The 24,685-nt window shown below is 46.8% G+C and overlaps 1 protein-coding gene and 1 long non-coding RNA gene across 3 annotated transcripts in view; one reads left to right on the top strand and one right to left on the bottom strand.

The window, feature by feature from the left end:
- The window catches only part of LOC137426970 (guanylyl cyclase C), a 445,743-nt gene that overhangs the window by 137,939 nt on the left and 283,119 nt on the right, over positions 1–24,685 (bottom strand). For both annotated transcript variants that reach the window (XR_013623586.1, XM_078778805.1), the window contains exons 18-19: positions 21,992–22,050; positions 1,704–1,791 (exon numbers count right to left, since the gene is read on the bottom strand). Coding sequence is in view for 1 of the 2 variants with exons in the window: in XM_078778805.1 (XP_078634931.1) it covers positions 1,704–1,791; positions 21,992–22,050 (147 nt within the window). In the remaining variant the exon portion in view is untranslated. The remainder of the gene's footprint in view (positions 1–1,703; positions 1,792–21,991; positions 22,051–24,685) is intronic.
- LOC144892388 (uncharacterized) overlaps positions 1–24,685 on the top strand; it is a 229,959-nt gene that overhangs the window by 18,287 nt on the left and 186,987 nt on the right. The window lies entirely within an intron of this gene.

Raw genomic sequence — 24,685 nt, 5'->3', positions numbered from 1 at the left:
CTACTAGCAAAGGTACCCGCCCCATGGGTGGGGTTTCAAATGGGAGGCCCAAATGAAAAGGCCAAATATCAGAAATCGAAGGCTTTTTTTTCCTCTTTTTTAAAGCGATTTATGTAAACATCTGTTAAATCATATCACACGCAAATCATCAAAATCTAAACAGTATTTGTAGAATTTAAATAAAAGCCACATCACTGTTCATATCGGTAAATATTATTCCATCATGTTTGGAAAAACTGGGAAATTGGAAAATTGGGGAAAAATTGGAAAATTGGGGAAAAATTGGAAAAACAATATAGTCTATTTTACGTTTTTGCAGTACATGGGAACAGACAGGCAGACAGACATTTGGTGAATTATAGTAAGATAAAGCATCTGAAAATGCAAAGCCTGTCTGCGTCCATTTGCATTCAGACATGTTCTTCTTCTTCTTCCGTGTGCTCAAAATAACGAAAACAGTCAAAAAAAATTACTAAATGCAAATTGATGATTTTATGCACCGTTGACTTTTGATCTTTCAATCTAAAAAAATAATCAGCTTCTACCTTTTGATTGGTAAACCAATTCTGTGACCCAATATGCAAATTCTTAAAATTTCAGGTCAACTGCATGAAACTTGGTGATTTTATGCAACCTTGACTTTGACCTTTTGATCTGAAAAAACAATCGGCTTGAAGCTTTTGATTGGTAAACCAATTCAGTGACCCAATATGCAAATCATTAAAATTTCAGGTCAATCGGATGAAAATTGACGATTTTATGTGATGCTGACATTTGACCTTTTGACAAAATTATAAATTTGCCTTCTCCGTATTATCATAATAAAGCTTTGCTGAAAATTTGATGACAAAACTCAAATGGTAAATTGGAATTTCAGGTCAATTGGATGAAATTGATGATTTTATGTGACACTGACCTTTTTGGCAAAATTGTTAATTTGTCTTCTCAACTTCATCACAATAAAGCTTTGGTGAAAATGTGATGACAAAATGCAAATGGTAAAAAAGTTAGACAGACAGACACAGACACAGACACACACAGACACACACACACACACACACACACACACACACACACACACACACACACACACACACACACACACACACACACACACACACGATTACAAAACCCTGTCTCCTGCTGTGCAGGGGACGGGCTAATGAACCCAAAATGCAAAGCGTATCATGAAGGGAGCACACATTCACCATCTGTAAGCCGATTCGCTGCCAACCCGCAGTCAGAATAGTGACACAAACTTAACCTGCCACTTCTATCGTTTCATGGAATAGGTCACTGCAAATGTTCTTGTGAATTTTGGCAGTCTCATGCACATGATATTTCATTAAGCATCAAAGTTAGGTGATAATAACAATCATCTTCATAATGAGTTCACTTTACAAGGAACTTCATTTCAGGAGGAGGCCATTAGGCCCATCAAGCCCATCAGAAAACCCTGGTTGCCAACATATGGCTGTTTATTCATGTTCAAAACCTATGAAATGCTCAATGTTAAGCAAGGAAGCAGTACGTAGCATTTTTGAAGTGTTTGGAATGACTCGGCCAGGATTCCAACCTCTGACCTTCCAGAATCAGAGGGTATGCGCCAACCATTAAGCGACTGAACAATTAATCGGCTGTTGCCATAAATTATCCCATATGTCCCGGGTATGAGGGATCGGCAGTGGTTAGTGGTTACTCACTGCTATCTGGCTTGAAGTCTGTGTAGTTGGTGCTCTTCTGCTGGACACGTGCCCGTTTGCGCCAACAAGCTCCGAGTGCGGTCCACATCTACACGTCACATGGGTATGCACACTCAGAATGAACCACCAATGAGGAATAACTCAGTGCCATGCAGAATTATATCGATTACAGGAAAATAATAATGAGGGCAAATCAAACACAAGATTGGACAAAATGTACAAATGATAATTTCATCATGTCAGATATGTGAGAAAAACAAATATGATGTGAAGCATCATTCGAACTGGAACGGCACTCGGTAGAACGCATACCTTCGTCAGGTTGAACAGTTTACACAAAATCTGATGGGCTTGTTCTTGCCACCAACCCAACTCATCCACCAAGTTTTGTCATAATCCTTCAACAACTTTTTGAGATATCGTGCGCTACATAATCGTTTTTGCCTATATGTAGATATATATACAGTCACGTGAAAAAGGAAGTACACCCCATGTAAAGTTTTGACTTTTTCAACATATTTCAACATACAGCTATTTGATTTTCATTTCAACAATATTGATAGATAAAGGTGATATAATAAAACAAATATCATGAAACATTTACATTTTGTAGTCCATTGTATAATTTAAATAAACATAAATGCAAATTTCGCATGTGGAAAAAGTAAGTACACCCGTACATTTATCACTACTTCAAATACCTAAAATTAGAATCAGGTGCACCACCTCAGGTGCAAATGATTAGAACATCGTTAGAGAGGATCTTGTCTTATTTAAACCTCAGACATTTCGTTTGGTTTGCTAGTTGTTGTTGAAATGTACGGCGTCACCATGCCTAGATCAAAAGAGCTCTCCAAGGCCTTCAGAAAGAAGGTTATAGATGCCAACGAGTCTGGGAAGGGATTTAAAAAGATCTCCAAACAATTTGAAATCAATCATTCGACTGTCCGGAAGATCATCTACAAGAGGAGAAGATTCCAAACAACTGCCAACTTGTTCAGGCCAGGCCGCCCCAGCAGGTTCAGCCCGAGAGCAGACCGCAAGATGCTGAAAGAAGTCTCAACGAACCCCAGAATGTCATCACGGGACCTACAGATAGCTCTTGCCACTGTTGATGTCAAAGTGTATGAGTCTACCATTAGAAAGAGGCTGCACAAATTTGATCTACATGGGAGGTGTGCCAGGAGGAAACCTTTGCTGTCCAGAAAGAACATCAGGGCAAGACTAAAGTTTGCCAATGAACACTGAGGCAAAGACCAGCACTTCTGGAACAATGTGTTCTGGACAGATGAGTCAAAGGTAGAGCTATTTGGCCACAGTAACAGAAGACATGTTTGGCGAAAACCAAAGACAGCATTTGTCCACAAGAACCTGATACCAACTGTAAAGCATGGTGGTGGAAATATTATGGTTTGGGGCAGCTTTGCTGCATCAGGGCCTGGGCAGCTCACCATCATAGAATCCACTATGAATTCTTTATTGTACCAGAGGGTGCTTGAGGATAATGTGAGGCCATCTGTCAGAAAGTTGAAGCTCAACTGAAGGTGAAGGTGGACCTTGCAACATGACAATGACCCTAAACATACCAGTAAATCCACCAAGTAATGGCTGAAAAGAAAGAAATGGAGGGTTCTGGAATGGCCAAGTCAAAGCCCGGATCTAAATCCCATCGAGATGTTGTGGGGGGATTTGCAACGAGCTGTGCATGCAAGAAACCCCTCAAACATTGCACAGCTGAAATAATTCTGCATGGAGGAGTGGGCAAAAATTTCTCCCAGTCGATGTCAGAGACTGGTAGACAGTTATAAGAAACGCCTACTTGAGGTTGTTTCTGCCAAAGGGGGTAATACCACCTATTAGAGCCAAGGGTGTACTTACTTTTTCCACATGCGAAATTTGCATTTATGTTTATTTAAATTATACAATGGACTACAAAATGTAGATGTTTCATGATATTTGTTATATTATATCACCTTTATCTATCAATATTGTTGAAATGAAGATCAAATCACTGTATGTTGAAATATGTTGAAAAAGTCAAAACTTTACATGGGGTGTACTTTCCTTTTCACGTGACTGTATATATATACACATATACAGTGCATTCAAAAAGTATTCAGACCCCTTCACTTCTTTCACATTTTGTTATGTTGCAGCCTTATGCTGAAGTTGTTTAAATTCAATTTTTCCCTCATCAATCTACACTCAATACCCCATAATGACAAAGAGAAAACAGGATTTTAGAAAGTTTTGCGAAATTTATTGAAAAAAAAAACCTGAAATATCACATTGACATAAGTATTGAGACCCTTTGCTATGACACTTGAAATTTAGCTCAGGTGCCTCCCATTTCTCTTGATCATCTTTGAGATGTTTCTACACCTTGATTGGAGTCCACCTGTGGTAAATTCAATTGATTGGACATGATTTGGAAAGGCACACACCTGTCTACTGAAGCACCTAAAGCCCACTTGGAGTTTGCAAAAAAGCACCTAAAGGACTCTCAGACTGTGCGAAACAAGATGCTGTGGTCTGTTGAAACCAAGATTGAACTGTTTGGCTTCCGTCTGGCCACTCTGCCAAAAAGCCCAGATCGGTGGAGTGTTGCAGTGATGGTTGTCCTTCTGGAAGTTTCTCCCATCTCCACACAGGATCTCTGGAGCTCAGCCAAAATGACCATCGGGTTCTTCGTCACCTCTCTTACCAAGGCCCTTCTCCCCCGATTGCTCAGTTTGGCCGGGCGGCAATCTCGAGGAAGAGTCCTGGTTGTTCCAAACTTCTTCCATTTAAGAATTATGGAGGCCACTGTGCTCTTGGGAACCTTCAATGCAGCAGATATTTTTTGTAGGCTTCCCCAGATCTGTGCCTCGACACAATCCTGTCTCTGAGCTCTGCAGGCAGTTCCTTCGACCTCATGGCTTCGTTTTTACTCTGATATGCATTGTCAGCTGTGAGACCTTAAAAAGACAGGTGTGTGCCTTTCCAAATCAAGGTTTAGAGGTATATATGTGTATATATGTGTATATATATGTGTATATATATATATATATATATATATATATATATATATATATATTGTTACGGACACGGCTTCAGATGTTTATGATGGGCCGAGCGGAATGGCCGCCGTGTTCGCACAGTTTACCCGATTACCCCCAACTCACCCGGTTCCACTCGAACGTTGGCCAAATCGCGCTACGCTAAATCAATGATGGAAAGGACACAACGACTGGGAAAGAGGAAACGACGCAAGGGGTACAGTTCTCAAGACCTCCGGAGGAGGATATAATTGGTGGTGGAGAAAAGGGGTAGATTACAAGGTATGAGGTAAAGCACAGAAGAGATAGGCACTTAGACACAATCTTATCTATCCCAGACAGACCACAGACAAACGGAACAAGACTGACTTACACAGGGATTGATGGCAGGGAAGGACAGGCAGTCGATAGCACAAGGTGCACCTTGGCTCAGGGACAGGATAAAGCGCGGTCCAAAAGATGCAGGGAGGTGTCACAGCGCTCGGTTGGTGGCGTCCTTCTCTCTCCAAGCTCAGCGCGCATCTCACGTCACCTCCCTCTTCCTGCGCATGCTCAGCGGGGAGTGACACGCCCTCGGCTCGTTGGCCCCGCCCCAGATGGGATCGGTCCGCCGCTTCTATTGGGTGCGGGGGGTTACCGGGCTCCGCCCTTGACGAGGAGCTGACAGCGAGCCCCTACTTGGTAACCCCGTCGAGCACATGTCCGATGGCGGCTCGTTGGACAGGCTTGGTGCCCTTTCAACACCCCCTACCAACCAAGCCGGAGTGAGGACGCACACTCCCCGCGCCGCCGCCGCTGTTGTTGTTGTTGTTGTACCATGAGGAAGAGCTGCGGGGAGGTATTGGGAGGTCCTAAACTTCCTAACGGTGCCATACAATCACATTCTGGTGCAACGAAGAGTTAGAATTAATGGAAACGAGTCCTTAACTGACATAAACTAAGAATAACTAGCAAGATGTCCTATAGTTGTCTACGTGAGATGCGGTGGACCTGGATGCGACATTTAATGGGGGAAATAGGGGGAGGTCGGGTCTACAGAGTGTTGTTTACAGGAAATGGGACTAGGGAATGGGGGATTGGGGATAGTTGGGAAGTATGGAGGAAATAGGGGAATATTTACAAGCGGATATGGATGGATGCCAATCTCATATCCGCAACAATATATATATATATATATATATATATATATATATATATATATATATATATATATATATATATATATATATATATATATATATATATATATGTATGTATGTATGTATATGTATATATATATATATATATATATATATATATATATTGTTACGGATCTCAGAGATGGCACTCCCCTTAGCAAGGGGGGTTAGGGGGGGGGTTAACCCCCTTGGCCTGTTAAGCTGGCCATCTCTAGTCCTGGTACTTATAACGCTCCTTTGCGGGGTGAGATTGGTCAGGGTTATTGGTCAAGGTGTTCTCCCGAATACCTTTACCAATCCCTCCGCAAAGCAGTGAGACAAGTCCCGCTCGAACCACGGACAAGATGGTATTTGCCGAGCGATTTAGCAATCCGCGATTCGAGCCGTCAGCAATTGACTAACCCGATTTAAAGCAGTTGGCCAAAACACGCCACAGGTACTCAATTGGAGACAGGACAAAAGCGATCGGGGGAAAGAAGAAACCAAAGGTAAGAAATAACAGACATTTATTAATTATGTACACCAAAACCAAAGGAGAAGAAACGAAAGTAATATACAGAACGAATAAGAAGAAGCAGGACACAGGGCAGCCTTAAACAGTCTTATATTATACCCCAGGACAAACACACAGACTTACATGAAAGGGGAATAGCAGGCAGGAATGACTGGAAGAGGGAGAAGGTCCAGGTGGGACAGCAGGGCTGGAAGGTTCGGGCAGAGGCACAGCATTGAGGTCCGCTCCAGGTCCACGCTCCGGGCTGGAAGTGAACAGCCAGTAGCAGCTTCTGGTCTCGTATCTCACACGGTCGGACAATGCGAATGAAGCGCGGGATTGTCGCCGTCAAACGGACCCACTCTCCTCCTTACAATGCTCCGTATCCTCGTCGGGTACCTCATTCATCTGCCGGATCACGTCTTCTTCCTCAACTGCTCATGAACCTTCTCACTCAACTCCTCTCCCTCGTCTGTTCAAGCAGTCCCTCGCAGCCGCTTTTATTGCCCGTGTCGGAATCAAGCCGCCGGCACTGATGACACACCTACCGGTTGGCTCACCTCGGCGCTGGTTGGTCGGTAAGGGCTTGCTGACTGCACCTCTGCTGACGAGTCGACGTGCCACACCTTGTTCTTGTGGCTCCGCCCCCTTCTTCCTCGGCCTAACCGCATGGCTTATGGCGGCGTGGTGCCAGCAAACCGCCCAATGCAATGGCGGCGAACGCTGCTGGCAAACGAAGTACCACAATTTGGAGAGGGAGAGCAAAATGGCCGGAATGGGGCCCATCTTATTTGATTAATGCAACGCAGATTCATCTATTGGGAAGAGATCCTTAACTGAAACACATAATAATGAAATAACTACGAGAGGTCCTATGGTTCGCTACGTGTTGTACATGGACTAACTAGGGTGTGATCTTTAACAAAGCCAATTGATGGGGATATTTACAGGGGATTATTTATAAGGGAAACTTTACTAAAATTTACTAGTGAAGGTTCTAAAAACCGTAACAATATATATATATATATATAATCAAGGTATATATATATATACATATATATATATATATCTCTCTATATATATATATATATATATATATATATATACCTTGGCCGGAATATATATATATATAATGGCCGGTATATATATTATACATACATACATACATACATACATACATACATACATACATACTGTTACATATTTATGTGAATGTATGTGAATTACCATTCAGGTCTTTGCTTATCCATGTGTAGTAGATTAAGGGTTGTTGTGGTTGGAGGGTCAGGAGCCCTTCTGAAAAAGTGTCCGGAAACGGAGGTGACCGGAAACGGAAGAAGAAAAGACACGAGGAAGAAAAGCGACGAGTATTCTTCTTCCTCGCCCCGCTCCGACGAAAGGTGGGATCGACCTTGCGCCGCGTGGAAAAGCGGCGTTCCGAAGCCCGTCGGGCGAGAGGAGTTACCGGGACGTGTACCTACCCGGTGGAGACGTCAAGTTGACGTGGGGCCGTGCATCGACCCCGCGTCTGGCACCGTTCGCGGCACCGTCTAAACAGACGCGTGCGGGTCGCACGTTGGGGCCTAACACGCCTTGCAAGCGGCGTGGGGCTTTTGGCTTGCTTTACCGTACCCGCTTCGCGTGGCCACGAGGGGCTGCAGCCGCGGTGCCTGGTACGATACCTGCCCGGTGGAAACACGTCCACCCGGGGTTCGTTCAACCGCCCGAGTGCGGCGACGCCGACCAGCATCTTGGTCAGGAGGGGCCCAGAGACATTGTGAGGGGCAGAGACCAAAAGGGGGTCGTGAGTACAGAAGGGGACACACAGGGTTGTTGTATAATATATATAAGATGGCCATCTTAATCATATAGGGAATTGATTGTGGATTGGGAATTGTTGATGGTTGTTTGTTGTTGATTGCTCGGGGAATATCCGTGATTGTATCATTGAAATTGTATGATATCCTTACCCTGGAAATATATCATTGAACATCAGTTTCTCTTGGGTGGAATTCATAGGGATTGCGTTGCGAAAGCGCATATATAATACTACTTTCTGGCGAAGGTCCTCTCACGGTCCGGGGGTCACCGAGACCAGGTAGTCACCGAGGGGACCACGTAACAGAATTGGGGGCTCGTCCAAATTACGATTTGCGGATTCGCAATTGGGTCTACGTCCGGGATCTAAAAGTGTATTTGTATAAAATAATAAAATAATATTTTTATTAATTAAAATTTATTAATTAAGTATTAATTGGTAAATTTTTGGGGAAATTGGGGTAAAGTCTTGGGTGAAGGTTAACAGGTGTTAACGATAGTCACCATGGCGTTTGTGGCACAGAACTTTGCGGTAACACCGAGTGAGGCACAGTTCCGAGCGTTACTAAAGTCGGACCTCTTGAAATTGGCCAAACATTTTAACTTGGAGGTCCGAACTAATTTGAGGAAGGCAGAGTTGCAGGCCACGGTGATACAATCTATGGTGGGATTAGGAACATGGGACGAGTTAGCCTGGGAGTGGCTACCCGAAGAACCAGAAGACGTTGAGCTCCGGAAACTGGAGTTGCAATTACGGAGCCAGGAACGGATCAAAGAAGAAGAAAGGAAAGCAGAAAAGGAAAGAGCAGAAGAAGAAAGGAAAGCAGAAGAGAGGAGAGAAGAGAAACAAGCAGAGGAAAGTAGAGTGGAACGAGAACTCCAGGAAAGGTTAAAAGAAGAGGAAAGGAAAGCAGAAGAGAGGAGAGAAGAGAAACAAGCAGAGGAAAGGAGAGTGGAACGAGAACTCCAGGAAAGGTTAGAAGGGAGAAAAGCAGAGGAAAGGAGAGCTGCAAGGGACCTCGAAGCAGAGGAGAGAAAAGCGGAAAGGGAATTAAAAGAACGTGACATGGAGCTTCAGCAAGAAATCAAATTCAAGGAGCTGGAGTTAATGAGAGAACGGGGAGAGGCACCACCCTTGCTGACGGGGTCGACACCTAACCAGAAAACCTGGGATGTGGGCAGACATGTGAGGCTGGTTCCACCGTTCAGTGAAAAGGAAATCGCGAAATTTTTTCCACACTTTGAGAAAGTGGCTCGACAATTAAACTGGCCGGAGGAGGCCTGGACCATACTCGTGCAAAGTGTGCTGGTGGGGAAAGCTCAGGAAATTTATTCGGCGCTACCAATGGACCAATGTGCAGATTATGAGGTACTGAAGAAGCACATCCTCAAAGCCTATGAGTTGGTTCCGGAAGCTTACAGGCAAAAATTCAGGAATGCCAGGAAGAGGGAGAGTGAGACCCATGTGGAGTTTGCCAGAGTGAAAGAAAACATGTTTGATCGGTGGTGTGAGTCAAAAGGAGTCGGGAAAGACTTCGAAACATTGCGGGACTTGATCCTGGTGGAGGAATTCCAGCAGTGTGTCCACGAGGACATCAAAGTGTACCTGCAGGAAAAGAAAGTACCAAAGTTGTGGGACGCAGCCACCATGGCAGATGATTATGCCTTAACCCACCGAATAGGGGTCCACAAACCTAACTCCTCGCCTAGACTTCAGCAGGGGAGTTATGGAACACCCGGTGCGGAGAACGACCTTACATGGCGGCGGCCTCGAGATGATTATGGGGACAACTATGATACCCCAACTGTTAGAAATCAGAGGGATGCGGGCCCAAGACAAACTTATATTTCGGGGGGCCCGAGGCAGACCACGAGTTTTTCCTCCGGGCCTACTTGCGCTTTTTGCAAGAAACCTGGACACTTGATGTCCAGTTGTTACCGCATGAAAAGGGAAGACCCAGAGCGGAGTCCGACTATTACGACTCCAAATGCAATGGCCATTGTGAGAAATCGCCATCAAAAGGGTTACCAACCATTTATTTCAGAAGGGTTTGTGTCACTGGAGGGAGCCTCGACTAACCGGAGACCGGTTAGGATATTGAGGGACACAGGAGCACATCAATCTTTAATGCTTGAAGGCATCTTGCCATGGTCCGAGGAGACGGCAACGGGGGATAGTGTTCGTTTACAGGGGATCGGGGGCAGTGTTAGGGCTCCACTTCATGTCATCCATTTGGAGTCCGATTTGGTGTCAGGACCGGTCACCGTCGGTTTACAAGCCACACTTCCGGTAGAGGGTGTATCTGTGGTTATCGGGAATGATTTGGCCGGGGGTCAAGTTTATGGTAACCTGAGGGTTGGTAAAGAGCCCAGCAGGGAAAATAAAACCACACCAGCTCGGGATGGCGACAAAAGTACCAAGTTATTTGTAGGGGGTCTGAACTTCAAAACAGAGGAAGAAGTTCTGACCTCTGTCTTCAACAGATATGGGCCGCTGGTGGAAGTGCGGTTGGTAAGAGACAGGGAAACGCAACAGTCAAGAGGGTTCGGCTTTGTCACGTTTGCAAGCACAAAAGACGCCAGAGAGGCAGAGAAGAATTGGAATGGCAAGGATTTGGAGGGTCGGACCATAACAGTAGGGAAGGCATTTCGTAGGCGTCGAGAGGTCTACAGGAGAGGACAACTGGGCGGTCGTTTTGGTGGTGGCCGCAATCAATATTATTATGGAGGCTCCCTGAGTTACGGCAGCTCCCGAAGGAAGGATGGTCAAAGTAGTGGCCGAGAAGGAGACCGCTATTCATGGGACTACAGGGACAAGCGGTCCCACCATAATTATTAGGGAAGTTCTGAGAAGTTGAAGCACTGAATGCGGCGGAGCCGCCGAGCCAAGATTCCTACACGGATTAACCGTGAACGCCGTTCCTAAAGGCGTCCATGTAGTGAACTTTCATGCACGGGCTAACCGTGAACTCCACGTTCCTCAAGGCGCCCATGTAGAGAACTTTCCTGCACGGACTAACCGTGAACTCCACGTTCCTAAAGGCATCCATGTAGTGAATACTCGGCTTGGCCTCCCGGAAAAAGTGCTATCGAGTTGCTTAACTTTGGATCTTTGATCAACCCCTTAACCTCCATTCACAAGAAACTGACAGTCAAAGTCAGAGGGTCACGAGATGGAGTTTGGCTGGGCAGGAGTTCAAGGGGAAATTGAACATGTAAAGGGCAGGGACAATGTCGTGGCTGGTGCTTTGTCCAGAGGGAATTACCTTTGAAAATCTCTGGGGGTTGTGTGAAATTTTGTTGCTTTATTGTTAAGTGATAACTGTGCCCGGGGGGAACTGATAATGTGGGGGGGGTTGAGTTATCTGGTTGGTTTCTCCAAATTGGCCGGCAAAGAAAGTTTTCGCTGGGTTCAAACTTTCTTTCTTGAAGGGGGGGAGTGTTACATATTTATGTGAATGTATGTGAATTACCATTCAGGTCTTTGCTTATCCATGTGTAGTAGATTAAGGGTTGTTGTGGTTGGAGGGTCAGGAGCCCTTCTGAAAAAGTGTCCGGAAACGGAGGTGACCGGAAACGGAAGAAGAAAAGACACGAGGAAGAAAAGCGACGAGTATTCTTCTTCCTCGCCCCGCTCCGACGAAAGGTGGGATCGACCTTGCGCCGCGTGGAAAAGCGGCGTTCTGAAGCCCGTCGGGCGAGAGGAGTTACCGGGACGTGTACCTACCCGGTGGAGACGTCAAGTTGACGTGGGGCCGTGCATCGACCCCGCGTCTGGCACCGTTCGCGGCACCGTCTAAACAGACGCGTACGGGTCGCACGTTGGGGCCTAACACGCCTTGCAAGCAGCGTGGGGCTTTTGGCTTGCTTTACCGTACCCGCTTCGCGTGGCCACGAGGGGCTGCAGCCGCGGTGCCTGGTACGATACCTGCCCGGTGGAAACACGTCCACCCGGGGTTCGTTCAACCGCCCGAGTGCGGCGACGCCGACCAGCATCTTGGTCAGGAGGGGCCCAGAGACATTGTGAGGGGCAGAGACCAAAAGGGGGTCGTGAGTACAGAAGGGGACACACATATATAAGATGGCCATCTTAATCATATAGGGAATTGATTGTGGATTGGGAATTGTTGATGGTTGTTTGTTGTTGATTGCTCGGGGAATATCCGTGATTGTATCATTGAAATTGTATGATATCCTTACCCTGGAAATATATCATTGAACATCAGTTTCTCTTGGGTGGAATTCATAGGGATTGCGTTGCGAAAGCGCATATATAATACTACTTTCTGGCGAAGGTCCTCTCACGGTCCGGGGGTCACCGAGACCAGGTAGTCACCGAGGGGACCACGTAACAATACATACATATATATATATATATACATATATTGTTGCGGACGCGGTTAAAGATGTTATTTTACCGAGCGGTTGGTATTACCGCGACCGAACAGTTATTCCCCGATTAGAACCCGATTCCACCCAAACGTTGGCCGGATCGCACCGCGGCTGCTCAATGAGGGAAAAGACTAAAACGACGAATGCAACGAGGAAGACGAAGGCAAAGAAAGGTTTGGAAATACTACTAAATTTATTTACTACTAGGGCATGCCCGTACTATATCTATATCTAAAATTATATCCCCCCCCCTCTATTTACATGAAATGGTTTGGTCCAAAGCGAACGGCTTGCGAGTACGGTGACAATCCCCCCCCTCTATTTACATGAAATGGTTTGGTCCATTCGCAAAGCCAAAGCGAACGGCAGTTACGAATCGCAGTTACGATGAATCGCAAAGTAGTTTTAATTAGTTTTAAAACATAGTTTAACGCCAACATAGCGGCAACATAGTTTGCCAACGTGAAATAAATGAATACGCTCTCAAATGTGCCGTCCGAGGCAGAGTGTGTTCGCCACGTTCGGCACACGCGATAGCTCGCTGCTCTCTGATTGGTTGAATCGTTTTTTGGACATAGCTCGGTAAGTACTTGGCCGATTAATATGAAACCTTGAAAAGGCACATCCTCGGGTCCCCAGCAATATACCTGGCAAGTTTAAAGTATATCGGACCCGTGGTTGTCGAGAAACAGCGGTCACAGACAAACAAACAAACAAACAAACACACAGAGATTGCTGGAATTATAGATAGATTTACACACATAAGCAAAAAGAAAGCAGTCACGTTTATTTACAGCACATAAGACGCAGGTGACACAGTGCAAATACTAGCTTACCTACAGTCTTAATTAACCCAGGACAGAACAAACAAAAGACAGACTCACGCGGGTAATGATGACAGGAATCGCAGGAGGTGGATGGCTGGAGGTGAACGCTTGGTGGAGCCAACGCGGAGCTTGGTGGAGCTTTGGTGGAGGTGAATGCTTGGTGGAGCCAACGCGGAGCTTGGTGGAGCCTTGGTGGAGGTGAACGCTTGGTGGAGCCAACGCGGAGCTTGGTGGAGCCTTGGTGGAGGTGAACGCTTGGTGGAGCCAACGCGGCTGGTGGGGGGTTGGTGTGACGGGTTCTCTCTCCTTCCCTCACAAGCTTCAGGACTCTTTCTCTCTCTTTCTTAGTCCCACCCAGTCCAACAACTTCCTCTCTTGCTTAGTCCAACTCAAGGCCTTTCTGTCTTCTGATCTCCTCCCTCCTCGACTCTCTCCGGGGGCCTCTGCCTCGGGTTATATAAGCCCCACCCTTGACCCTTTGCGAACCTCCCCAAAACGTTCTCTCTCCACCCTCTAAAGCCAACCCCTCGTTCTGGGTTGGTCGGCAAGGGCTGGTTCACTCCTCCCCTCTATGACGAGGTGGGGACCCGCCTTTCTTCCCCAACCCTGCCTCGTGGTCAATGGCGGATGAAGGGAAAACCACCCAAAATGCAGTTGGCAATTGACGAAAAGGGGGAATGGAGGTTTTGGGAATGGGAATGAAGGGAATCTATCTCTTTCACTTGGTGCAATGGAGTACTTCTATTAATGGGAGACACAGCCTTACCCTAAAACACAGAATAAGATATAACTATCGAACAGGGGTATTCTATGATTGGCTGACGTGTATGCTTGTGGACTAATTATGGGACGCCCTTTTGACCTTTACACAGCTCCGGAGGCAGGAGGCGCAGACTCAAGCAATATTCATCACCAATTTACCACAATACAACACAATCAAAAAAAATACAGTCCTCATATCCGCAACACTGCACCCTCCTCCTCTTAGGCACGTCCCGGGCCTACAACTTTTATTTAGTGTGACACTTAGGTGTAGTTCCCTCTACTTTTAACCTGACCCTGAGTGCGACAGTTTTAAAACATAAATAAATGTGTCCCGCTGCTCCATTGCACCCTGACCTCACAGACTTACGCCCACAGTTAACCGAATTGCGGAATGGTCTTCAAACTACACACTGACGGTGGGGAGCATTATTTACACTGACTCTGCTTTTATTTACAAGACTAACCCAGGACCTGTAATTGTTCTTTCTGGGGGGGAGACAGTCTGCTCTGCATCAATGCACCATTAAAGCACCCAAAAACACACCAATACACACCCAAGCACCAATCGGTGCAGTCACCATTGTTCAAGAAAATAAAACCAACAACCCCTAACCCTGCAGGTGATCTCTTGCTCTTCGGCTCCCTCTGCTGGCTATTATTATGTCTTCCAGTTGTTGTCATTCTCTCTCATTTTCTTACTGGCGGCCTATTTGCAATAAAGTGTGCCCAACGTGTCCATTTTATTTTCTTTATTTATGGCCCACAGGGCCGACTACGTGTGGTTCACCTGTGGGGCATCGGTGCCCTGTGGCCAAGGTCCGCCAGCAAGATTTCGGGCCCTCATGGCCGGTTCCAGCAGAGGGGCCATGCCCCAACCCATGGGGTCCATAAGTGGTGCTCGGCCACAGACATGTGGTCCATAATGTGGTGCATCGATGCAGACAGCTGGTTCTGAGAGTGCCGGGCGCACAATGGCCGACTCACGCACGCTCCCCTCGGCGCCCAATGGCGCACAGGTCATGTGGGAGACAAAAGAGACAAATGAGCGAGGGGTAAGGTCACAAGGGTACACATCAATAAGGCAATGCAAGGCGAAATGCGTACGGAGAGCGAAGTGAGAAAGCTCGTCCCTACCGTACGTCACCCCCCTGTCACCTACACTACCCTTGCCCTTACCCCATATGTACAAAATCTACACATTACCAATCCGTCGCTACTGTCACGTCTCCCCATATTTCCTCTATACCAAATTCGTCACCACAATCCCTCTAACCAAAATTTGCCATCACCCAATTCATCATCAATCCTCATAAGGAGGAAGAGATGGAACATCAAGCACAATGTCACACCCACGTCATGATGCGTCTCACATTCCAAACATTTGCACAGTAAAAAATAATCAAAACATGGCATGGTGTGGAGTACCTGTCACCTCAGGTGAGTGGATGCAGATGGTGCGAGGAGACTCCAATCCTAACTATCCTCTAAATGACATTAACACACTTTACACTACCCGGGGTCTTTCCCTGCCAATCCATTGGCCACTTACACTATGGGTTCTAAAAACCAAATTCCCATTGACCAAACTGTGGTGCTTCTCAATTTGGGGTCTCACTCCCCCGATTCATCTCCCGGTGCCCTTGCACAATTTCTGGGCTGTGACGTGTATCTCTCCCAGCAGGTCTACCCACCTGCACACCACCACCACTGCAGTTGCCTCCCGAGCTTACCTGCTCCTCACCCTAACCTATCTAACTGGGGAAGGCCCCTCCTGGCTCTGTCACCCCTTGGTGCCCTCTGGCACTGGGCTACCCGGGTCCGTCCTCCGGATCCTCGGGCCCCATCCACAACTACCGGCTCCCAGAGCCCACCTGCGGCCTCACCTGGCCGACATCCTCACAGTGGTGGAGTGCCCAAACCAACTACACACACTAACAGGCTACACGCCCAGCCATTTCCACAACACTAATGCACCCATCCAATCACCATTCTTCCACCTGCACCACAGATGCCAATATCCAACCACAATTTACCTATACCCTCTACCTAACACTTACACTACCCGCCCCGGGTATCCGTGATGGGGGTCCACTCTTCCCCCATTCACACCTTCGCACCATCCACTCCACTCCACAATTTCCACCATACTCACTCCACGACCATCCATACCAATACTCCATTTATTCCACACTCCATGTATTCCATACACCTGTTCGTGCACACCTGTGCACTCACACCTGGTGCCACCTGCATCCTCCTTCTCTTCCTGGACCATTTGGTCATCACAATACACATCACCACTACTATCACTCAAACACTGCTCCATTCACCTGTTCAGTTGCACACCTGTGCAATCACACCTGTTCAATCACACCTGTTCAATCCTCAACCACACGGCATCATCTCATCTACCTGTTACCCTGCTAACTTAGTGCTCCCCGTCTTCCCTTTAAACTAAGCACATACCACGTCATTATCATCCACTCTAAACTACCTGCGTCCCCACTACAGGTATCCTTGTCACTAACTAATCTTAACGTTACCTAATGTCATCTTCTAGGGCCCTACACACAATATCCTAACCCACCCGGGCTAGTTTTCACTGCCATAAACCCCATAAATCTAGTGCTCCTTTGCCCCCCCATCTGTGAGGGAGGACAGAGCTGCCATCCCACCACATCGGGGAGGTCCCACTATCAATTTTGCACATCAAATTTCAACCAATCAAAAATTTTGCCAATCATCTGCCAATCACCGTACCAATCATCAAATTTTGCCTTTTTCTAATTTTCGGGTCCAAAACACTAACCTCATCACCCGTCTACTTATTAGATCCTCTCGGTGCGCCAATTCACGTCTACAGCCCGGCTTCGTACAGCCGAGCAATGAACGTGGGTTCTTTGGTGCCGGCGGCTGGATGCGTCCGGCACTCGGTGCAGGGACGGGGGCTTACCCGTGCCGAGATCCCATGCACCACCTCGGCGCGGAGCCATCCAATTGCCCGATCTCGACCTGCCGGAACGTCTCAATAAAAAGTGGTCACCATGACGACCCTTCCTATCGGGCTGCCCGCTCCGCCTAGTGGAGCACGGACGCGGCCGTTCCAAGCGAGGCCCAGCGTGGATCGCATACGGCGGTCCTTTCGAACCCACCGTGGCTCGGATCCCCGCTGGTTCTCGCGGCACGCGAAGCCCGGCACGCACCGAGGGCCCGATTCGGCTATAAGTCGCTCTAACCGCTAACCCGGTTACCGTCGATGCCTCACCTGCATGCTTACACGCATACGCTACCCCTTTCTTGCTCATCCATCCAGACGTTTCCCTGCTCTTGGTCATTGCACCTTCTCTTACACACCCAGGTACACTCATTCCACTCACAGACTTGGTCACACACCTGACCACCGAACACCTTTGCACACACTCGTCGCTCGCACACCTCACCAACACACCTCTTCGCGCCCCTCCTCGGTCACCTCCTCTGTGACAACCACAGGTGTGCTCTCACTCGCACACCCAACCACGTGCCTCACGACCAACTCAAGTGTGCATTCCCACACATGCTCTACCATTCCAGGTGTGCATCCTTCCATTCCAGGTGTACATCCTCGCTCACCTGTCACAACCAACTCACGCTCCGTGTCACTCTCACTACTTTCACCTCCACTCTTGACAGCGCACTCCCCCTTACTCTCGACAGCGCACTCTTTCCTCATGCACCTGTCCGTTACACACCTTTCTCGCGCACACTCTTGCACACACTCTCCCGTTACACCCTCTGTAACACTCACCACAGGTGTGTATTCTTCCTTACTTTTGACAGCGCACTCTTTCCTCATGCACCCGTCCGTTACACACCTTTCTCACGCATCCTCTTGCGCACACTCTCCCGTTACTTCCTCCGTAACACTCACCACAGGCGTGCATGCTTCCGTTACATCCTCTGTAACACTCCTCACTACGCGCTTCCATGTGCTCCCTCGCACACGCGCTATGACCGACTCACTCTCGGCAGCACACTCACTCCTCGGCGTGCACTTTTTCCTCACACACCCCATGGTCGGACATTCTCGCACACCTCTTTTTTCGCACACCAGACCTGTCGCACACTTCACCAACGGCCTCTCACGAACACCCGGGTCCACATCAACCCCCAAGCCGACTGAAGCTCCCCTCACATCATGTACATTTTCTCGTATATCGCCACTCACCTTGGCACCTCGTCTCCTCACCTCCTTTGCCACCTGCAAACTCTTGATTTGGTTAGTGAGTACATCATTATGAGTTGAGCACCGACCTTGCACATATTCCATCACCTCCTCCTGGATTTCTCTTTTAGTTTCTGTCCGTCTCTTCTTAATTTCACTCACCTCTTCTTCCACTTCCTCTAATTTTTGCTTCACCTCTTTTATTTCCCGGTGCGTCTCCTCAAGTTCGTCCTCTAAGGCTACCTTGACCGTTTCTATGTGCGTCCTCACCTGCCGGTCCTTCGTCTCCATTACCTCTGTCACCTCGTCCAACCTCATTGTCAGTCCCTCACGTACCATCTGACATTGCCTCTGTGTCGCTATTAAGTCATTTTTAATTTCTTTTTGTGTCGCTTTTAACCCCCCGATTATTGCCGTGTTCTTTTCCACTTGGTCCACTAGTTCCTTTTGTCCCACTGTCAGCTGTTCTACTCCCTTCGGCAGACCCTCTATGCCCCCCTGTAACCTCGCCGTATTATTCCTCACCTCTTTCTCCATACGCTTTTCGCCTCGCTTTACCTCCTCGCGTACCCCCGAGACCTCCTCACGTACACCTCGTCGTATCTCCTCTTTCATCTCCTCCCTCTCTTTTGTAGATGCCACCCTCATCTGTCCCAATTCATCCCTCTGAGCATCCAGTTTGGTTTCTACCCCGATTCTCACCTCCTCTATCTGGTTCCCCATCTGTTCGATTTCCCGGGCGGATTGCTCCCCTATTTCCCGCAATTTGTCTTCCATCCTATTTTCTAACCCCATTAACCCATTTTTCACCCCCTCTAACTGATTCTCCTGGGCAGCCATTCTATTTTCCACCCCTGTTAACCCATTCTTTACCTCTTTTATCCCGTTGTCTAACCCCTCAAATTTAGCTTCTAGCCGTTCCCCCATTTCTCCCATTTTGCCCCACATTACCCCCAATTGCTCACTCTGAGCCCTCGCTTCGTCCCTTATTTGCTCACTATCAGCCCTCAATCCCACCATTTGGTTTCCCATTTGTCCCATTTTGGCTTCTAGCCTCTCCATAAGGGCCCCCATTTGTATCAGAAAAAGGTCCGAATTCCCCAGCGGCGCTGCTACGGTCACGGGCGCGGCTAGATTTGGTGCCGCTGTAACCGCGTGCGCAAAGGCGCCATTTTGCGCGCCTGATACCTCGTGCGCGAGAGCGCCATTTTGCGCGTCTGATACCCCCTCAACCACATTGCCAATGTTCTCCTCCTCTCTTTCATCCACATACATTTCCCCTAGGTCCTGGGTCGATTCCACCCCGTCTATCTCTCCCACCGGCATCCGATCGCCTTGACCAGCCATGGCGCGATTTCAAAATTCGGGTTTTTCTTTTAAAACACAATTTTTTAGCAGCTCGTAATTTTGAGCGCGTTAAGCGCGCTTCGGGTCCGTATCCCACTCCTCGACACCAATTGTTGCGGACGCGGTTAAAGATGTTATTTTACCGAGCGGTTGGTATTACCGCGACCGAACAGTTATTCCCCGATTAGAACCCGATTCCACCCAAACGTTGGCCGGATCGCACCGTGGCTGCTCAATGAGGGAAAAGACTAAAACGATGAATGCAAAGAGGAAGACGAAGGCAAAAAAAGGTTTGGAAATACTACTAAATTTATTTACTATTTACACACATAAGCAAAAAGAAAGCAGTCACGTTTATTTACAGCACATAAGACGCAGGTGACACAGTGCAAATACTAGCTTACCTACAGTCTTAATTAACCCAGGACAGAACAAACAAAAGACAGACTCACGCGGGGAATGATGACAGGAATCGCAGGAGGTGGATGGCTGGAGGTGAACGCTTGGTGGAGCCAACGCGGAGCTTGGTGGAGCTTTGGTGGAGGTGAACGCTTGGTGGAGCCAACGCGGAGCTTGGTGGAGCCTTGGTGGAGGTGAACGCTTGGTGGAGCCAACGCGGAGCTTGGTGGAGCCTTGGTGGAGGTGAACGCTTGGTGGAGCCAACGCGGCTGGTGGGGGGTTGGTGTGACGGGTCCTCTCTCCTTCCCTCACAAGCTTCAGGACTCTTTCTCTCTCTTTCTTAGTCCCACCCAGTCCAACAACTTCCTCTCTTGCTTAGTCCAACTCAAGGCCTTTCTGTCTTCTGATCTCCTCCCTCTTCGACTCTCTCCGGGGGCCTCTGCCTCGGGTTATATAAGCCCCACCCTTGACCCTTTGCGAACCTCCCCAAAACGTTCTCTCTCCGCCCTCTAAAGCCAACCCCTCGTTCTGGGTTGGTCGACAAGGGCTGGTTCACTCCTCCCCTCTATGACGAGGTGGGGACCCGCCTTTCTTCCCCAACCCTGCCTCGTGGTCAATGGCGGATGAAGGGAAAACCGCCCAAAATGCAGTTGGCAATTGACGAAAAGGGGGAATGGCGGTTTTGGGAATGGGAATGAAGGGAATCTATCTCTTTCACTTGGTGCAATGGAGTACTTCTATTAATGGGAGACACAGCCTTACCCTAAAACACAGAATAAGATATAACTATCGAACAGGGGTATTCTATGATTGGCTGACGTGTATGCTTGTGGACTAATTATGGGACGCCCTTTTGACCTTTACACAGCTCCGGAGGCAGGAGGCGCAGACTCAAGCAATATTCATCACCAATTTACCACAATACAACACAATCAAAAAAAATACAGTCCTCATATCCGCAACAATATATATATATATATATATATATATATATATATATATATATACACACACACACATATAGGCAAAAACGATTATTAGTGGTTACTAATAATAATCTTTTAGTAATCTCCGTCGCCACATCGTCTCCAAACTTAAAATTGGAGAAGATTTGCATATATCAGGTCACAGAATTCAACCACCAATTGTTTGTGAGGTAAAAAGGATGCTTTACCGAGTGCCATTCTACTTTGTTCTCTTTGCCAAGTGTCACTCCATGAGTGATGTTTCATTTGTCTGTCTGTCTGTCTGTTTATTTGTCTGCACAGAATAAATACGATTTTCTCTGCAACCGTTGGTCCGATTGACAGGAAGTTTTCACCATAGGTGCAACTCTACATGTAGAATTTTCTAATGCTCATTATGACGTCATCGGTAACATGTTATGGGCGCCATTTTGGCCATTTTGGCATTATATAATATATATTTTTATCATTTTTGGCCCCATTTTTCAATGGTGAAGAATCACTTTAAAACTTTTAGTATCTGGTTCCAGGTCCAGATCTTCACAAAAATATAATGAATTTCTCCTCGTCACAAACCAAACCTGTCCAGCAAATTTATCCAAATCCGTCCATAACCTTTTGAGATATCCTGCTGACAGACAGACAGACAAGCAGAGGTGAAAACATAACATTTGTCCTCCTTCAGTGATGGAGGAAGGACAAAATATCTAATGCCAATGAAGTAAGGATTTCATAAATAGTGAACAAAATAACTTCAGAGGAAATCCCAGCAGACAAGTTCCAAAGCATTTTAAAGAATGCCCCCCTTTGTATTGACGTGAGCAATTGGTCTGCGGGTGTAGGTGATCATGACAGATCTTACCCCAAAGGGCTGATGGCAATGTGTGGATAAATCTCGCAAATCTTGCTGTTTGGTGTAAACTGTGATGACAGCACGCAAACACTTGAGTAAACACTTTACAATCACCATTTCGTAGTATACAACAGTCGTCCCAACTCCCAGAGTATTACAGAAAGAAATGTATTTGATTGTACTCGTACTGCTCAGACTTTAAAGGCTACAATTATTTCCAAGTTCTTGTGGGAATGGCTAGGGAACGTTTTTATCTGGTCTTTCATTGAAAATTGGCTGACCGGGCCTGACGTTTGACTGAGGATGATTTGCGCAAGAATTTGTAGTTTGTTCTGGGTGTCTGCGATAAAACTCACCTACTCTTCACGAAAGACAACATGGCATCTTCAATGAACACCAAACGAGTAGAGCTGGCAGAGGGTCCGCCGGCTTAACACTTTCATGGGGCACACATTGATGCCCCCGTCATGCATGTGAAACACCAGGGTAACAATTTATAGCTGGTTCGAGATTCCAACAGGATAGACAACTCAGAGGCAAGTGGGAATAAGTCCAAGTTATCCTGCTAGCATCTGGATGAATGCTATGTATATATACTATGTATATGATGCTGAATCGGTGCCACGCCACGAGGGACGTATTGACATTATTGAATGGCTGTGAATCAATAACTCCCTTCTCTAATCGATTGGTTCATCGAAGAGAACAGTATTCTGTCATTATAAAACAAACAATGAGGTACCGTGTGGAGGTACCGTGTGCCGTAATGTTCATTCCGATGAAGCAGCATTCACATGGAAGGAAGGAAGAATGTGTCCTCATTCGATACGTTATTGACGGATATAAAATGAAACGTTTCCTGCTTGTCTAGTCGTGTGAAAATCAACTTTAACGCAAAATATGAAAATGCAGGAACAGGAAATCCCCGGGTTACAAAGCGCCAGCAAGGGTAAACGCCTCTCCTTTCGTCGGAGCGAATGTCCAACTAAAGCACGTTCAGGCTTCGTTATAACATCAGCTTTTCATCATCACACTTTATCGAATGACGAGGCAACAGCACACCAAGATGAACAAGACACCGGAACCGCCGGGCCGCGCATGCGCAATAGCGATGATGCATGCCTACGTCACTTAACAACAACAGTGACCACATTAACATATAATGGGGAAGGAATTCGGTTCCAAAGAATTATTAATTCATGAAATAAATCGATCGCCTGTTCTCTCAGTGTTATAAACGGTGTTATCAGCGCACAAGTGCACGTACTCACCTGTTGATTTCACAATGTTAGCGTGAGAAGAACCAAAACAAGGAAAATTCGGCATTCATGGAACTTGTACCAGAGGGTAGCGCGCCAGCACCGCTCAATATGGGGCTCTTTGTGGTCCGGTTGAAATCATGAATCGAGTTGATGAGAGAAAGAATCAGCAGGGAAATGCAAGTGATGGGCACTAGAATGGACCTGATGAGCGTGGAAATCAAATGTGAGATGGGCAACAAAATGGCAGCTGTTCGGGAAGAGGATACGGGGCACTAGAATTACCGAGGTATAGGCGCTTTGCGCGTCGAGCAAACTTTCCTTGCTTCGTCAACCATTTCCACCGCTTTCAGACGTATCTGTGGTGTGTGTGTGCACCGAGGCTTTTGACGATTACTTTGCGGCTCGCCGACTGTGAACAGTGAAAGTTCATACCTGGAGGGCGCCTTTGGATTTCCCAGTCGCCGTGGGTGCGCCTTTGTGCCGCTTTAACCACGTGACCCTTTTCTCCGCTTTGGCCGCGTGCGACTTTGTGCCGTTTTGGGCGGCATGTCTATGCCTGTCATCTGAACGAGATTCTGGTTTCGATTCGACATCGTTCCGTTGATCACTGGAGGGGATCAACTTTGAGCTCGAAGACGGGAATATAGAGACATTGGGGAATGTTATTTTCCACTCACTTGGAGCACAGTGAGTTACCTTATGCATGCTGGCTGATGGTACCATCATAGGAGATATATTGATTGTACTCTTGATTCCTATTATTGTTGTACTGTTATTCTTGTGTGATTTTTAATACAATATTTGTTTGTATTATTTGCAATTGGTGTGGTTTCACCATTGATTTTTGACACAGGATAACATATTTTTCTGCCGTGACTCCTTTCGGGGCTCGGAGGTACACTGTGACCAGAGGGTCGGGGAGGAGCACGTAAAAAAAAAAAAAAAAAAAAAAAAAAAAAAAAAAATATATATATATATATATATATATATATATATATATATATATACATATACATACATACATACACACACACACACACACACACACACACACACACACACACACACACACACACACACACACACACACACACACACACACACACACGGTATATATAAAAGCCCCTGAACTGTGCAGACAAATTGTGTCTCATTACAGCCATTACTGCACAATTTGGGACGAGCAACACCGTCTACCACAGATATGTGTGAACCACTACCTTACTACAGCATCATTAGGAGGACATCCTTTTGCGGTTGCAATTAAAGATGATTATAACCCGTTCTACAATCCACAGCAACACTGACACCACTTGCATTATACTGCAACCAACCTGTCCACCAAATGTATCCAAATCCGTTCATAACCTTTTGAGATATCCTGTTCATAGAGAGATAAATAGGGTTGAAAATGTAACCTCTGTCTACCTTCACTGACAGA

Source organism: Myxine glutinosa, chromosome 5, assembly GCF_964187855.1.
Source record: "Myxine glutinosa chromosome 5, kmMyxGlut1.1, whole genome shotgun sequence".
NCBI lineage: Eukaryota > Metazoa > Chordata > Myxini > Myxiniformes > Myxinidae > Myxine > Myxine glutinosa.
This window is presented reverse-complemented; position numbering and strand designations above follow the sequence as displayed.